A 16,238-nucleotide genomic window follows, 5' to 3' on the forward strand; every position below is an offset into this window, starting at 1 on the left:
TAGAAGGCATCCATCATGCCATAGAGATGGAGGAAACATCTGGAGGAAACCAAGTTGGGATCCACTGGTATAGAAAATACGGCTCTGGGTGGACTCATGAGGTCCAACTCCGAATATGGGGAGCTTCATATGTTATTTTGTCTGGCTTTCTGGGGGGTGGGAGAAGAAATTGCAATTCCCCAAAGTAGATTTTGGGTCCCATTAAGGGTAACAGAGTGAGGCTGGCAGATCTGACCCTGGCGTACAATCCAGTTTGCACAGACCCCATTCATTCCTGTAGGGCTTGTACAGAGGAACCTCCCATGGATTGCGCCCTGTGATAATTAGCATGAGAAGAGATCCCGTTTGGATTTCCTGACTCAGCTCTGCTGTCCCTGGGAAAGGCTAATCCTTAGAGAGACATCGGAGGAACCTTCCGGGATCTGGTGAGCAGCTCAGCCACCCTGGAACCTTTGGAATTACTGACTTGTTCTCCAGGCCGATGTCAGGCAGCCACACCGAGGTGGAGGGGACCCGTAAGCACGTGATGTTTTCATACTTGGCCGCGTCCCACTGCAGGCGGTAATCGAACCATTCCTGGCAAAAAGGAGAGGGGGTTAGTCTGTTGGCTCGATGGATATTCACAAAATAGTGCATCCTGCTTGCTTGGGGCGGGGGGAGGCCAGTCTCTTCAGCAGGCCCCTTGGCTTGGACTTAAATCCAGAACATACCCTCCAAAATTTCACTGATGATAATAAGGTCATACCTATGTAAGGGTGTGGCCAAGCAATGAGGGAGGTGTGGTGTTTAATACAGTATGTAGAGGGTGTAGCCACTCAGTCTGAGAGAGAGTGGATGCATTCACATGTAATGGGCAATCGTGGGTCCAATGGACCTGCCCACCCACCCCCACCCCCAGCACGTTTTCAAAGTTGCAGTCTTGGAGACTGCAGAGAAGAGGAGGAATTTGATGCACGGGCGGGGCAACAGGCTGCATGGGCTTGCTTCTCTCCCTCAACTCCCTCAGCTTCCTCCCTCAACTCTGGCTACAGCTTGCTGTAACTCCAATTCTGCCTTCGGACATAACGCTGCTGAATGCAAACCTCAGGTAGGAGCAGCGAAACTCACTACAACCCGTGGGTTCAAACTGGAGTTTGGGAAGGGAAACCTTGGTTCACTTTTCTGACATAAACATGGTTGCACTCATTTGGACGAACATGAAATTCAACCTCAGGCTCCTTCACCTCCAGTTTCCCGTTACATGCAAATGCGGCCATGGTGTCCAATGTGTATGTACTGCTACAGAAGTACATACTAGTAAGTGCAAATCAAGATTAGATCTGGAAACTATTATGCACAGATTATTAGTATAGTTATGAGAAGTTAAACATATAGAGAAGAGTTCTCTAGACTGTTACCATCTGAGCTTATTCTGCCCACTCCCAGAAGCTTCCCCGGTTGCAACTGCATCTCCAGGCCTGGCGATTGCACTTTTGCTATGCTCAGGAGCTGCACCACAATATGAGCTCCCAGTCTATGTTATACATGGGGACAAGTCACTTAGTTGGCAGTGGACTGGTGGTCCCTAGATTTGGCTGCTAGCCCCATAAATTGGAAAGGGGATTAGATCCACACTCCCTCTTTCTGTGAGGGGGCCCTGGCAAAGCAGACTCCAGAACTAGCTACTGCAAGTGTCTGACATTCAAGATCATTTCGGACTTGGAATGAAATCTAAACTCCCTTCTTCCTCTGGCAAGAGAGATAACACCTGTTGTTAATGAAGCATTCAGGCCAGGAAGGCCAGGAAGATGAGACAGCAGACTCCATTACAATAGGGATGAGTCGGTGATGTAACTTTGAAGAGGTGCCCATCGAAACTCTTGATAGAACTATTGGGAAGCCCTTCTCAGCACAGGATGCTCTGGACACACCTGCACACTCCAATTGTCCCCACAATCCGCCTTGAATACAATAGGTGATTCACACACCTTGCTACTCAGGAGGGAAGATCAGACAGTGCCCTCACAGCACATTTTGGGATACAAGTATTCCTAATTCCATGATCCAGGGTGCTGCGAAACATCGCCTCTCACTCGGGACCCCATCAGACTGCAACAAGAAACTTCAGCAGACAACCTTGGAGTTCCCCTCTTCAGGACAGGTGATATAGCCCAGGCTTCCCCAACCTGCGGCCCTCCAGATGTTGCCCAACTACTATTCCCATCACCCCCAGCAACAACCTATTGTCGCTAAGATGATAGGAATTGTAGTTCAGCAACACCTTCAGGGCTGAACCTATCCCTTTCTATTATTTCTGAAACCTTGCCCTCTATCTTAAAGTACCTCTCTAGCCCACCTGGGAATTTACACATAATTGGGAACTTTAAATTAAATGTGCCTTACAATAGTCTGTTTTTAAACATATTTGCATTGCTTTTACGTTAGGACCACCTAGTAAATTATATTTATTTCAATAAACTTTTTGTTAATTAAAACCTCTCTCTCAAGCCGAATTTCTTGCGTTCATACTCTTGCATCAATTAAGGCTGATTGGAACTGTCTCCCCTTTTGAGCTAAATTCCCCACATTCGCCCCAACTGGGGGTGCAGACCAATCACCCTCAAGGCAGTTTCATCAACAAGACGTATTATGAACCCAGATAGCCTAACAACTATATAAGGGATTATTGAAGACTATCGATATTAGGTCAAAATGCGTCTGTCACTGCAAAGAGATTCTCTTGGATTTTTGGTCTGCGAATCTGAACTCATGGCACTTGATACTACCAGAAGGCCACAGATTGAATTTTCTTTTGGTGCCTTTGGACTCTAGTGGGGAAATCCTTGGGCTGTTGGTTTGGGAACTTTTAATCCTCATTTGATATATACAACTATTGTTTGTTTGTTTTTAAATGATTAAAAGGGATTACTTTAAAATGTATTTACTTCTTATGCTTGATATTTGTAATATTTATGTCATTGTATTAGAATTTCAAATTTTCATATTGTTTTTATGTACTCTGTTTATGACAAAGATATAGAGGTCTTATCCTGTTTTGATACTCCTATAAATGTCAGCATTTTCGAGGGAGGAGAGCAAACTGGCTTCTTTGCAAAGCAGGGTCTGCCCTGATTTGCATTTGAATAGGAGACTACATGTATGAGCACTGTAAGACCTTCCCCTTAGGGGATGATGGGGCCCGTTCTGGGAAGAACACCTGCATGCTTGTACGTGCAGAAGCTTCCCAGTTCCTTTCCTAGCATCATGAAATAGGACTGGGAAAGACTCACCAGAGATATGATGCATCTGCCCACTCATTTGGAGATTTAATTGCTAGAGGCTCTGGGGAACGAGCCGAATGCAGAAGAATGACAACCCTAGCAACTCATGTGAGAAAGATTGAGCGAGGCATCCCCAGGGAGCACAGATCTTGTCAAACTAGGGTGGTGATTTACCAGGGACAGATGATAATTCCAGAAAACAGAGAAGCTCCCTGGAAAACAGGGACAGCCGCAGCCATTGCCAGAAGAGCTTCAAGCTAAGCATAAGTGGAGTTTCACAAGGGTTAGCCACCTCATGGCGCAGCGGGGAAATGGCTCGACTACGAAGCCAGAGGTTGCCAGTTTGAATCCCCGCTGGTGTGTTTCCCACCTATATTGGGCGGCAGCGATATAGGAAGATGCTGAAAGGCATCATCTCATACTGTGTGGGAGGAGGAGAGTAAACTACTGCGCAGGAGGTAACAATGGCAAACCCCTCCTGTATTCTACCAAAGACAACCACAGGGCTCTGTGGTCACCAGGAGTCAACACTGACTCGATGGCACAACTTTACCTTTAATCCTTCTAACCCAGAATCCAGTATGCTTCACAAATTCTGCATACTAGCTGTCTTAAAAATAGCCCTCGTGCCTGAAAACCATAACCACAGCTAGTGCTCCAGCAGGGCCATGTTAATGAACATTAAAAAAGCCTGCTGGATCAGGCCCAAGTGGGGGGGGGGGAGAGAGGCCTGTCAGATGTCCCCTCGGGTGGAGGCTGTTCCTCACAAACCACTCTCAGCGGAGAAAGCCCTCTCCAGCTCCGGTGCTGTGCTGAAGTCACAAACCGGGAGTGAGTGAGACATTGGCCATGGTTCCCCACAGGAGATGCTTTTAAGCACAGAAGGCACCCTCAACTCTGCTGAATCACAGAAGCATTTCTGCTCTCTGGTGTGGACCCCGCTGTGGTGCATGTGTCCCTGTCTGCAGCACGCTGCCAGGAAGGCTTGCTATAAAGAGGGGGAAAGAATCTATGGGGGAAAGAAGTTGAATGGCTGGCTGAGGAAGGGAGAGGGGCCACAGGGAGAATGAGAGAGTCCAGAAGGGGAGGGGGAGGGAGAAATTCCTGAGTTAACCGCGGGATGGAACCTGAGCCTTTGTGTTGGATTGCTTGATCCCCGGCTGCTAGGTCTTGTAGCCTTCTGTAACTAACTATCAAACTAACAAAAGAAAAGAAAAGCTCTCTTGCCTCCTCCTGATGGGATTGGTTGGATAAAAAACCTGGAGCAAGCAGTGGGAACGCACACAGGAAAAAGATCTGCAGAGATTGCGGAGAGTAGCCGACCCTATGTGAATTGTCCATTTAATCACCCAAATTAAACATCTGTGAATTTGCTGCGAAGCAGATTTGCTCTTCAGATACCCCGCGGCATGAAGCCATGTGTGAATAACTCCCAGGTACCTCTGGGAAGCCCCTAAACAAGAGGATAGGCATATGCAAGATGGCTCAATTTGAGCCAAGCTTGGCATCGAACCAGCCTGGTTCAGACAGTCCAAGTTCAGACCAGCTCCCCAAAGGGGAGTGTCGGCTTAATTTTGAACCAGAACGGCCCCTGGTTCGCGGGCCGGTTCAGGGATAAACTTGTATATCAAGGTGAGGATTCCCCTTTACAAGTAAAGGGGGATTCCCTAACATAAGGAGGGGGACAAAAATACATTTAATTTAAAGCCCACAGAGACGGAGAGTCTCCAGATTTGTGTGGTATCCCTAACCAAACAAGCTCTGTGCACATTCCTACAGGAGGAAACAGGATGAAGGCATGCCCTCTCTGCTGCTGTTGCTCCCCTGAAACTGGTATTCAGTGGCAGTCCTGCAAGAGTGAAATGCTGGCTTGTCCTTTCTAATCCCTGGAAGAAAACATGCTGCTTCCTGCACTCCCCGCTCTGACAGTCTTCCTAAAGAGACAGAGATAATTTGCAAAGATGGCAACTCCGCAGCTTGGGTGAAGTTTGCATGACTCTTACCATCTCTACCCAGACGTTGGTCGTGAGTGCCTCCTCCCTCTCGTTCTGGGAAAAAAGAAAATGTGAGTTGTAGCCACCACAGCTACAGCCTAGGAATAACTGTGCACACCCCATCCCCTTCCAGGACCACATTTCCCAGGGACTCCTGGGAGACACCGACACGGTAGTGAAACCAATTTCAACCCAGTTTATATGCCTCCCAAGTCAGAGGAAGAAGGGAGAAATGAGGGTTTGCTGGACCTGCTGGCCTACTCTGTTTTAAAGTTAAGAACTGCTTGTCCCCAGGATGGAAGGTGGGAGGCAGGGCAGCTGTTTGGGAGTGATCCTGCCAACAATTCCCTGTGTCTGGGCCAGGTTGCCTGGAAGCAACCTGCCAACAATGGTAGGAAATGCCATTGACCTTCCCTTTGATCCAGAAAATCATCACTCATGCAGCATCTGGCCTGCTTTTCAGTTCAAAACCCAAGACGAAGAAACCTCCTGGAGCTGAAACATTGCCCTCTGACCAGCTACCATGCAATGATAAGGTCCCCAGTTTCTGCGCCAGATGCAGCACCTGATGCTTTAAAAGTTTCCTGCAGCTAAGAATGCCTCTAATTTCATCCTACTTTCATGAACCCTCCAACATTGCATGGATGAAATAAGAGGCATTCCTGGGCCCTTCTCACACCCAAGATCATCACTCGATGGCTTCCCCACTACACTTTTGCACATTATTGAAGGCTGCACCCTGCTATAAGCTGCATTCCTTTACTCTGCAACAGTCTGTCCTGTGCCAGCTTCTGAAAGATGTGTGTTAGTAAGCTGGCCATGACAGATGACATGCTAACATGAATGACTGAGAATGACCATTGGAATGCATCGATTCCTCCAAATAGTTATAGGAGGAATGGCTGTTGGCTATTCAGAAATGCAATGCATTCTTATGGCCATTTGGAAGGAACCAATGCATTTCAATGGCCATTCTCTTGACATTCATTTTTCTATGCCCCCATCACAGTTTCCATTTTAAAAAAAACAAAAAATGCTGAAGAATGCTCAGTAAAATGATTAATCTCACAGTGGATCTAATTATATTTCTTGTGGATCAGATACAACTCAAAGAAGTTCAGCAACACCTGGAGAGGACCTGGAGAGGTCCAATTATGGTTGCCACCAGCTTGTTTGGTGGCAACCATGGACCAGGCTTTCTCTGTGGCTGCCCCAGGGCTTGGGAATATGCTCCCTGCTGAAATAAGAGCATCTCCTTCTCTGTTTGTTTTCAGGAAGACCCTCAAGACTCTCCTGTTCTCACAAGCTTTTAATTAGAATTCATTTTAGTAATTTTAATTGTTTTAATAACTGTTTTATACTATCATTTTTATCGTGTCTCGTGTATTTTAATTTGTGTTGACTTTTAAATATTATTTTAAATTTTGTACACCTCCTAGAGATGTACATATCAGGTGATATAAAACTATGATAAATAAACAAACAAACATTTTCTATCTAGATAGGCAGTTGTGTGCATGTGGTAGGCAAGTGACCACTGTTATACTTCATGTGTGTGCACACTAGCACACTTAGATATGTGAGAACAACAGTGCACAGAACATCTCTTCTAATACGTGGGGAGATTCAGTTACAGCTGCCACAAGCTTGTTTGGTGGCGACATGAGACCGGGCCTTCTCTGTGGCTGCCCCACGGCTTTGGAATTTGCTCCCTGTCAATATAAGAGCTTCTCCATCTCTGGCTGCCTTCAAAAAAAACCACTTAAGAGGTTACTTGTTTTCTCAGGCCTTTTGCTAAAACAATTTTAAAAACAGTTTTAATTGTTTTTAAATCATTGTACACCGCCCCGAAATTCATGTGTTAGGCGGTTTATAAATATAATAAATGATTAAATAAAATCTCAACCATTTATAGCAAACAACTGGCTCAAAAAGCCCACTGCATAAAACAGATTGGTGGGGGCGGAGAGGAGGGAAGCAAACCCAGCTTATCTGAAGATTTCAGAGGGGAATAGACTACGGATTCCCAGCCTCAGGTCCTCAGATGCTGTTGGACTACAAGTCCCATCACCCCCTGGGGGCAATTAAAAAGTTTACTTCCCTGGTTACCTCTGGTTATCTTAGCTCTCTTTGATACCTTTTCTCTCTGCAAAGACCTCCTCGCAAATGTACCCATTTCCTCTAGCCAGACATCGGTTGATATGATGGAGGAGTTACAGGTCTCCTGAGATTCACACCTGGAAACTTTCAAAGCCCAATGGGAGCTAGAGGGTGGCCCCTGGCAGAGAGTGCGGGCTCAAAAGACAGGGCTGGGCCTAGTGGTGGATGGTAGGGACAGAGGGCGGTAGGGTCGGGGAAGAGCCTGGGACCTTCAGCATGCAAATCTCCCCTGCTAACTTGGCAAAGAGGCACCTTTTAAACGTGGTGATTCTCTTTATTTAGCAGGGGGAGAGCAACTGGCCCTCTCCACCCCCAGCACAGCATCCCTCCAGTGACTGTTGCTGGTGTCTATCTTGTGTTTCTTTTTAGATTGTGAGCCCTTTGGGGACAGGGAGCCATCTTATTTATTTATTATTTCTCTATGAAAACGGCATTGGAAACTTTTGTTGAAAAGCGGTATATAAATATTTGTTGTTGTTGTTGTTGTTGACCCAGGGGTGGGACCTGAAAGGTCATGCAGGTAAATGGCAAAACCTCTTAAGCCAAACACAAAAAGAGCCTGCTCATTGGTTCTCTCCAAAAGGTTCTGAATGACCCAAAAGGTTCTGAATGACTCCTGAAGACACCTGAAGAGATTAAAATTGATTTCAGGTCAAACCCGGAGACCTGGAAACCCCACATCCAATCTCACTTGGGCCTTGGGGGCAGAGGCGAGAGGAAAGAAAGCCTTCCTTACCAGCGTGATCAGGTTGGTGAGCGTTAGCTTGATCGTAACATTGATGATGTATCCCTCCTTCTCGGCCGGGCGCAAGTTGCGGTTATAGTTAGCCATCAGGTCATTGAGTAGCTTTTCTTCTTGGTTGTAGCTCAGGACCGCTGGAGAAAGAAGGCAGGCAGTCACGGAAGAGGGAGCTGTGCACAGCCAGGGATGCTTAAAAGAGAACAGCTGCGTGTGTGCCATGAGAGGAGAACTGGTCTTGTGGTAGCAAGCATAAATTTCCCCCTTTGCTAAGCAGGGTCTGCCCTGGTTTGCATTTCAATGGGAGACTACATATGTTAGCTGTAAGATATTCTCCTTCGGAGATGGGATCGTTCTGGGAAGAGCATCTGCATGCTTGCATGCAGAAGGTCCCAGATTCCCTCTCTGGCACTCCCAAAATAAGGCTGAGAGAGACTCTTGCCTGTCACCTTGGAGAAGCCGCTGCCAGTCTGTGTAGACAATACTGAGCTAAATGGACCAATGGCCTGACTCAGTAGAAGGCAGCTTTCCATGGTCCGATGTTCAGTGTTGTCACCGTGGCTGATCTAAATAATTCTGGTTACAAGAAGGTTCTTATGGTCCTTCTGCTGGGCTTTCTTATTGCTTTGTTTCAGATATATGTTACCTAATCTTAACAGCTTTAGGTGATTCACAACAAGCAAACAAAATACATGATTAAATTAGAACAGTTAAACGTTTACAAATTAAAATTCAACAATTTTTAGACAATTTAAATACTGCTAAAAAACCATGATTTTTTAAAAATGTATTTTTGTGACTCTCTTAAACACTTCTAAAGCTGTCAAGACTCCAGAGAATATCCGGTTTCTCCCCTACAAATAACCTTACTTCTAGCAGGCCTCTCCAAACTGAACTTCCTCACCACCAGAGACCTTTCTACCCAAGGGTGTAGTTAAACTGGAACATGGTGGAACAGCTGGGTGCGTTCACCCAGGGCCATTGAGGGAGGGAACTGCTGGCTGGGTGATACTTGCTCTTTGCTCTCCCTTCCTGCCTCCCTAGCTCATTGCCATGCTGGACACACAATCCCAGGACTCAGCTTCAAGATAACAGGTCCTCTCCAGGAAGAGGGGAGGAGGAGTGTCAGGCAGCATCCCTCGCCTCCCCTCTCCTTTGACTGGCTCGCTCAGGCTCAGCCCACATCCCCTCAGCTGACTGGCAGGCTCATCAGCCAGCTATGGGAGGGGTGGGCTGAGCCTGAGCACAAAGCTAGCCAGTCAGAAGAAGAGGAAAAGGAAGGGATGTGGCCAGGCCAGGAAGAGGCTGTAAAGCTCTGGCCAGAAGGCTGCAGAATGCAAGAGAAATTGCATAGGCTAGTGTTGGTGGTCTGCTTACTTGTTTGCCCGGTTCAGGTCAGCTTCACTGGGAAGTATTTTCTTGCCACCAACATTGGCAAGATGTACTTACAGGGAGGTCACAGTTCTTGGCTGCTTCATATTAAAGACACAGGAAAGGTAGGGGAAGGAGAGGAAAGTGTGGGGGGCGGCGGGGGGGGGGGGGGGCGTCTCCACTTGAACCAAGGCCCACTCCAACCTTGCTATGCCCCTGTCTCTACCGAGACGAACAAGAATGACTTCCGGTCCTTGGATGACCCCGAATTTTTAGTAATAGTATTAGACGGGAGGAGTGTATCTTTCCACACTCTGCACACACTGTGCATAATTTAATCCACCTATATCATGTCTCTCCCGCTTAGTTGCCTTTTTTCTCAACTAAAACGCCCCACAACCCAACCTGTTCCCACCTCTAGGCCTTCCTGGGTTTCAAATGAGGATTCAATTAGACAGGCAGCATTCCTTCCACAAATACTAATTGATTAATAATAAATAGCCCCCTCAGCTCCACCTGCAATCCATCCCCATCTAGTCCACAGATCATTATCTTGCTAACGATTTTTTTAAAGCCCCTTATATTATCAAATTATTAGCATACTGCAACTGCCCAATAAAATCTAAAAAGGCAGTGTGTGGGAGAAATGCTGACAAATTACCTTCATTAGGGTAATTGCAGCTGCTTCCTGAGGAGTGCCCAGAGCCAGGCAGGGCAGTGAAAGTGGGCAGCTACAAAGGTGCTCTGGCCTTGGACATGACCGCTGGTCAGCCAGCATCCCCTGAACTTGCTAAGAGACATGAAGAACAGCTGGCCTCACTCGGACAATGCAACCCCACCACCGTCATTTCTGCCAGGTCTTGGCATCTGGGGCATAGCCAGGCTACGGACTCAAAGGGGTTGAACTGCCACTTCCTCTCCGAAGGAAAACCTGGAAGGGCCAACCCTACTGGTATAAATAGACATACCGTTAGGAATTGAGGGCCCTTAGCTGGCTGGCCATTCTTTTGTTGATGGGCAAAGAGGCCCAGATGATGCCAGCTAAGGTCATCCATGTTGGGAATTCTCTCTGGTAAGAGATACCCTTCCATTACAGCAGAGTGCGCAGAGGCAAAACGCAGCAGATTCTGCCTAGGCATGCATGTATGCTGAGAGCAAAATAAACTTGGAGCCAGTTCATAGATCCAAATCAATATAAGGCGTCTTTATTGGAGAACTCCATTCTAGATAGGAAAGTAGAGAGATAGGATCTCTAATCTAGCTAGCAAGCTGGATGCAGAAGGATGGTTTCTACATCTCTGCATACATTGTGCAGGGAGAGAGGAGCATGTGTGTTGCAAGGGAGAAGAAAAGAAAGGAAAGAGGCAAGGCAGGCAGGAAGGAAGTCCCATAGAGTAGCAATCTACATACCAAAGGGATAGTGTCAGAGCAGTAGAGAAGGGATGACCAATGTCTTGACCCCTCTAGCCCTCTGACTCACTAGTCTGTCCCCCTCTGTCATTGAGGCATGAGGCAGCGCAGAGTTCTTCACTTCCAACAGTTCAGATGTCCAAACATACCTGGACTGGGGAGAAGGCAGGAGCCTGACTGCCTTCTCCTCACACAATCCGGAGCCCAAGAGGGTTCCACACTCATGTGACCACATGAATGCTGGGTCAGCAAGTGATGCTTTGAGAGAGAGAGAGAGAGAGAGAGAGAGAGAGAGAGAGAGAGAGAGAGGAGGAAAGATGCCCGGCCTCTGGGAAGCCCACAATGCACTGCACAAGCAGCGTGGTGCATTGGGAGAATGCCTGGAGGCTGAGTTATTCCTTTCCCAAGCTCTATGGTAAGCATGGCTGCGGGCAGCCCACTGGCCACATGGGAAGATGCCTTATATTGAGTCAGACCACTGGTCTACCTAGCTCAGTATTGTTCTCATGACCAGGTCCACCCAGGTGGGGCTGTGCTAGCCCAGGTAGACCTGGTCGTGTGAACAACCTCTCTGACTCTTCTGAAGGAGTGAGGCACAAAACAGGTAGGACCCACCTGAAAGGAGGAGCTTAAGGTGACATCAGGAGAGGAGAGCTGGTCTTCTGGCAGCAAGCATGACTTGTCCCCTTAGCTAAGCAGGGTCCATCCTGGTTGCATATGAATGGGAGACTAGAAGTGTGAGCACTGTAAGATATTCCCCTCAGGGGTTAGAGCCATTCTGGGAAGAGCAGAAGGTTCCAAGTTCCTTCCCTGGCAGCATCTCCAAGAGAGGGCTGAGAGAGATTCCTGCCTGCAACCTTGGAGAAGCTGCTGCCAGTCTGTGAAGACAATACTGAGCGAGGTAGACCAATGGTCTGACCCACTATATGGCAGCTTCCTATGTTCCTATGTAGGAGAGGCCTGAAAAATATGGGTAACCCTATGAATGTAGCCCCCTGTTGGAATACAAGGAAAGATAGGTTTTTTGAACCTTTGGGGCTATTCTAAGGGAGGAGCTGGACTGAGGGAAGAGAAGGGTACAAGAGAAAAACATTCAAGTTCTGGAGCGAGAGGATTAGACTGAGAGAAAGAAGCCAAGCAAGGCAGAAAAGGCAAGCAGGAGGAAAAGGCAAGCAGTAATACATCTGCTCTCTTCAGGAGAAGAGTGGAGTGAGGGACAGGCCTGACCCAAGTGAATTGTTGCTGAGGGTTTTCCGTGGTGTGTTGTTGGAGATGGTGCTCGTGGGTGTTTTCCAGATTACACGCGCAACGCATGCGCAACGTGTCTGCTAAGTGCCCCTCCATATTGCCGGTGTTTCCACATCGGTGTCGCTGCGTTGTCAGCAGGGTGTTGTTCACATTCCCCATGCCTTGATTCGAATTTTAATGATGCATTTTTGCCCTACAATGTTGTCAATGTGCTGCAGGAAAGTAGCTGTATTTTTCTGTTGTAGGGAGGCTTGCAACGGAGTTTATGCATTGCAGCATTTTGCAGTGTGGACAGTTCTTTGCCCCAGGGTTACACATGCTATACTGTTGTAAATATTAGAGCAGGAAATGACCAGCACTTTTTAACTTGCTGTAGCTGCCGCAATTTTTATCAGATCTCCTTGAAATTAGAGACATTTATAGACCTCATCAAGTACATCACAGACACCAAGTTTCAGTATTAGCTCAACAGTTGCATATTTAAAAGCAATAGACATTTTGCTTACAACGGCGAAAACCTTTTTAAGGCTACTCGCCTTAACTAAAGGGGGAAACTCATGCTCAGGGGTGGAGCCACCATTGAGCAGATGGGTTCAAAGAACCCAGGCCACCGCCTCCAGGGGCCACACCTGGCACCCCAAACATGCCCCCTGTGTATGGCGTCCAATGTGGGGGGGCATGATTTTGCTCCCAAACGGAGCCACACGGCCCCATTTGGGAGTTAGATCTGCCAGCACTGCATTCATGGCACGGCCATGAGCAGCAAACCCTACCTTTAAAAAGCAGGGAGTATTGCTCTGGCTGCGCTGCGAATGCTGTGCTGGCCGGTTTTACTCCCAAAGGGGGCCGCGTGGCCCCGTTTGGGAGTAAAACCCCATGTCATGCCCCACTCGAGGACATTGGAGAGGAATGGGAGGCAGGCGACTTACTAGGAAGTGGGGAGGCGCCTGAGGAGGAGCAGGCCGGTAATGTGAATGGGGAGGTAATTGAGACAGGCCAGGGTGAGTGTTTGGCGCAGGAGAGGCCAGCAGGGCTGGGTGATCTTTGGAGAGAAGGGTCAGGATTTGAGCCAGAGTTTGAACGGCCACTATCTCCTCGAGGATGCAGACGGGAAAAACATCAGCAGCAGGTGAGGGAATTATGACGGAGTAGTCGGCTGGTGAGAAGCCAGAAGCCAGATTGAATCTATGGCAGCTGGAGGGGTTGGAGAAGCGTTGATTAAGTGTACATGGCTGCTGACTATAAATCGGGCTGCCTGTGCCTCGAACAAACTTCTGGAAACAACACGTCAAGTCTGCTTGGAGCTTTTGTCGGAGAGATGGTGACCTTAGAATTTGGGCTTCTCACTCCTGTATTCTTGGTGAGACTGTTAAACCTGACTATTTGGCAGTAAAACTGAAACTTGAGCTACTGGCTGTTGTGCCATATATTTCTGGCCAGCGTCTTCCGTCGGGTGAGCTCATGAGCACCATGCCCCCATGTCTGACGTCAGACACGGCGTTGTGGCTAACCGCTCCCTGCATCTGACATCCAGGCTGCTGCTGGCCTCCCTTCGCGGCTGCTCATGCTCCTTTAATTTAAAATCTAAATAGCACTTTTGAGAGTTTAGAGTACTTCAAAGACATTGTTTCAATAAGCGGGTTGGGAGGATATTTTTTCCAGCCCACGTGATTAAAAGGGAGGTGCACCAAGAGAACACCTGCCCTGATGTCTTTTGTGACTCTCCTGATGTCCTCCTTTGTCCTGTAGGGGGGCAGTTCATCCAGATCGCTGCTCTACACACCACCCAGTTTAAATGTGACAAAGGAGTGAGCTGGGAGGACAGCAGGATGTCCACAAAAGATATCCGGAAGGCAAGCTTTTGGCACATCCCCCTTGTAATCCCATGGCCTGAAGAGTCTTGTCTGAACTGGCTTGTTGTAATCTTCTTTTCAATCATCCTTGAAGATAGATCAGAAGTATGATTCCCCCAGTGCAGAGGTGGGGACCTGGGGCTCTAGTTCTGTATTGTGTTGTGGCCAATAAGTTACATCCAGGACAGAAAGCCCCATACAGCTCACAAAGGCAAGACCCTCCCCTGCTCATCCTCCCAGCAGCTGGTATTTAGTAGGCTGCCTTTGAACATGGAGGTTCCACATAGCCATCAGAACTAATAGTCTAGCCAGGGATAGATCTATCCCCCACCATATATTTGTCTAATCCCCTTTTAAAGCCATCTAAGCTAATTGCCATCTTCATATCTTGGAGCAGCTAATGATCTGTTTTCCAAATCTGTACTTAAAAATTAAACTAAGTGAAAAGCTCTGACAGCTTACCTATGGCTTTAACATGCCCCACCACTGGCATTTTATTCCTTTTGCCCCACTGATGCACCAAATCACTGACCATGGCGCTTTTGGGATTACCCTTATAAAATGCTTCGGCTTGTCAGGATGGAATTGAAAACAACCCCCAGAATCGACAATGGAAAATACAGCTACTTTTTTGCAATGGACATACAATGTTCTGGCATTAAATCACAGCAATAAAATCCAAAACAAGGCATCTGAAATGTAAACAGCACCCTGGTGTCAGCATAGGGACTGCGGTGTCACAACCCAGGAAGTACGGAAGCAGATAACGTTGTAGGGGTTAATCTGGAAAGCACCCAGTCTCTGTCAACCCAAACCAACAATAATGTGAGGGCTCCTGTATTTCCTATTTATCTCAATTCCATCAATTCTGCTCCCTCGTCCAAGAAAAAGCACTCAGGTCCTCTTGTAGCATCCTAACTGCATTTCAACAGACACCCCCAAGTCCTGTTCACAAATTACGTTCAACACTTGTACAATTTGTCTACCATGCACACAGGTACGGATCTCTATGCAGGTACAGTTATATGTTGAATGCAGCAATCTTTTTATTGGTTGTTTTTATTCTCTTGTAAACTGCCCAGAAAACTTGTGTTTTGGGCGGTATAAAAATATGTTAAATAAAATAAACAAATAAAGCAAGCTTCCTACCTGAATCCTGCATTTCAGGGGACAAGGTTTGCTTTGTAAAGGCGCACAGGTGCAGTTATTCGCATAAAAACATGTCTGAGTGTACAGAGACGTGTACACAGAATAGGGCCCCAGTTCCACCTGGATCAGTCCGGCTTACCTGTGAGGGTGCTGAAAGCCAGGACCAGCCCAAGCCTACTCATGCTGCCTGTGGGTCTCAGCCTTTCTTCGTCTCTAAGCAGCAGCTCTGTGTCTGTGTGTGCTTGGGAGGGATCTGGAGGGTTATTTTGAGCCGGACCCCACCTCCTACATCCTCCCCCATGTCGACACCCCCCCTCCTCTCCAGGCACTTTTTGGCCCAGCTGTCTGGCTGTTGCATTGTCAGCTGTTTCTTCAATGATGATGAAGGTCTGTGGCCTTTGCAACAACAATGTGGGGCAGGGGAAAAACAGGGAGCAGGATCACCTGCCTCTGCCAGCCCCTTGGGCACGAGAGCCGAGCTGGGCTGTGGAAACAGGGGCACCATCCCTAGGGAGGTGGGCCTTGAGAATGTGCCAGGAACATCTTTGTGACCAGACCAGAGCATGGCCTGGATCTGGGAAGCTGTCAAAGAGAGCTCCTATTTATAGGAATAAAGAGGAAAGCAGTCCCGCCACCCCGAGTAAGGCCGCTTTCAGGAAATTTCTGCCTAGTTCATAGGAACTTCAGACCAAGAAATCAGTGCTGGTGGGCACAGGAATGAGGGGTGAGAGAGCCAGAATGGTGTGAGTGGTTAGAGTGTTGGACTAGGACTGAGGAGACCCAGGTTCGAATCCCCACTCAGCCATAAAACTCACTGGGTGACTCGGTCTGTCACTTATCTCTCGGCCTAACCTACCTCACCAGGAAAACAAACAATGGATCCTCGGACAAATCAATCCAGAATTTTCACTCAAGGCACGAATGACCAGGCTCAAACTATCGTACTTGAGACACATTATGCGAAGACCCAGCTCCCTTGAGAAGTCCATAATGCTGGGGAAAGTTGAAGGGAAGAGAAGAAAAGGATGACCAGCAGCAAGGTGGATGGACTCCA

The 16,238-nt window shown here is 47.7% G+C and overlaps 1 protein-coding gene across 3 annotated transcripts in view; it reads right to left on the reverse strand.

Annotated features, from left to right (window-relative positions):
* CHRNG (cholinergic receptor nicotinic gamma subunit) overlaps positions 1-15,427 on the reverse strand; it is a 47,577-nt gene extending 32,150 nt beyond the window's left edge. For 2 of the 3 annotated variants that reach the window (XM_053312279.1, XM_053312277.1), the window contains exons 1-4: positions 15,324-15,427; positions 8,151-8,290; positions 5,264-5,308; positions 467-576 (exon numbers count right to left, since the gene is read on the reverse strand). In XM_053312279.1, the coding sequence (XP_053168254.1) occupies positions 467-576; positions 5,264-5,308; positions 8,151-8,290; positions 15,324-15,366 (338 nt within the window). In that variant the 5' untranslated portion in view covers positions 15,367-15,427. The other variant, XM_053312278.1, reaches the window with a different exon arrangement.
* Positions 15,428-16,238: the final 811 nt, after the last annotated feature.

This window comes from Hemicordylus capensis, chromosome 3, assembly GCF_027244095.1.
Source record: "Hemicordylus capensis ecotype Gifberg chromosome 3, rHemCap1.1.pri, whole genome shotgun sequence".
NCBI classification, from domain to species: Eukaryota; Metazoa; Chordata; class Lepidosauria; order Squamata; family Cordylidae; genus Hemicordylus; species Hemicordylus capensis.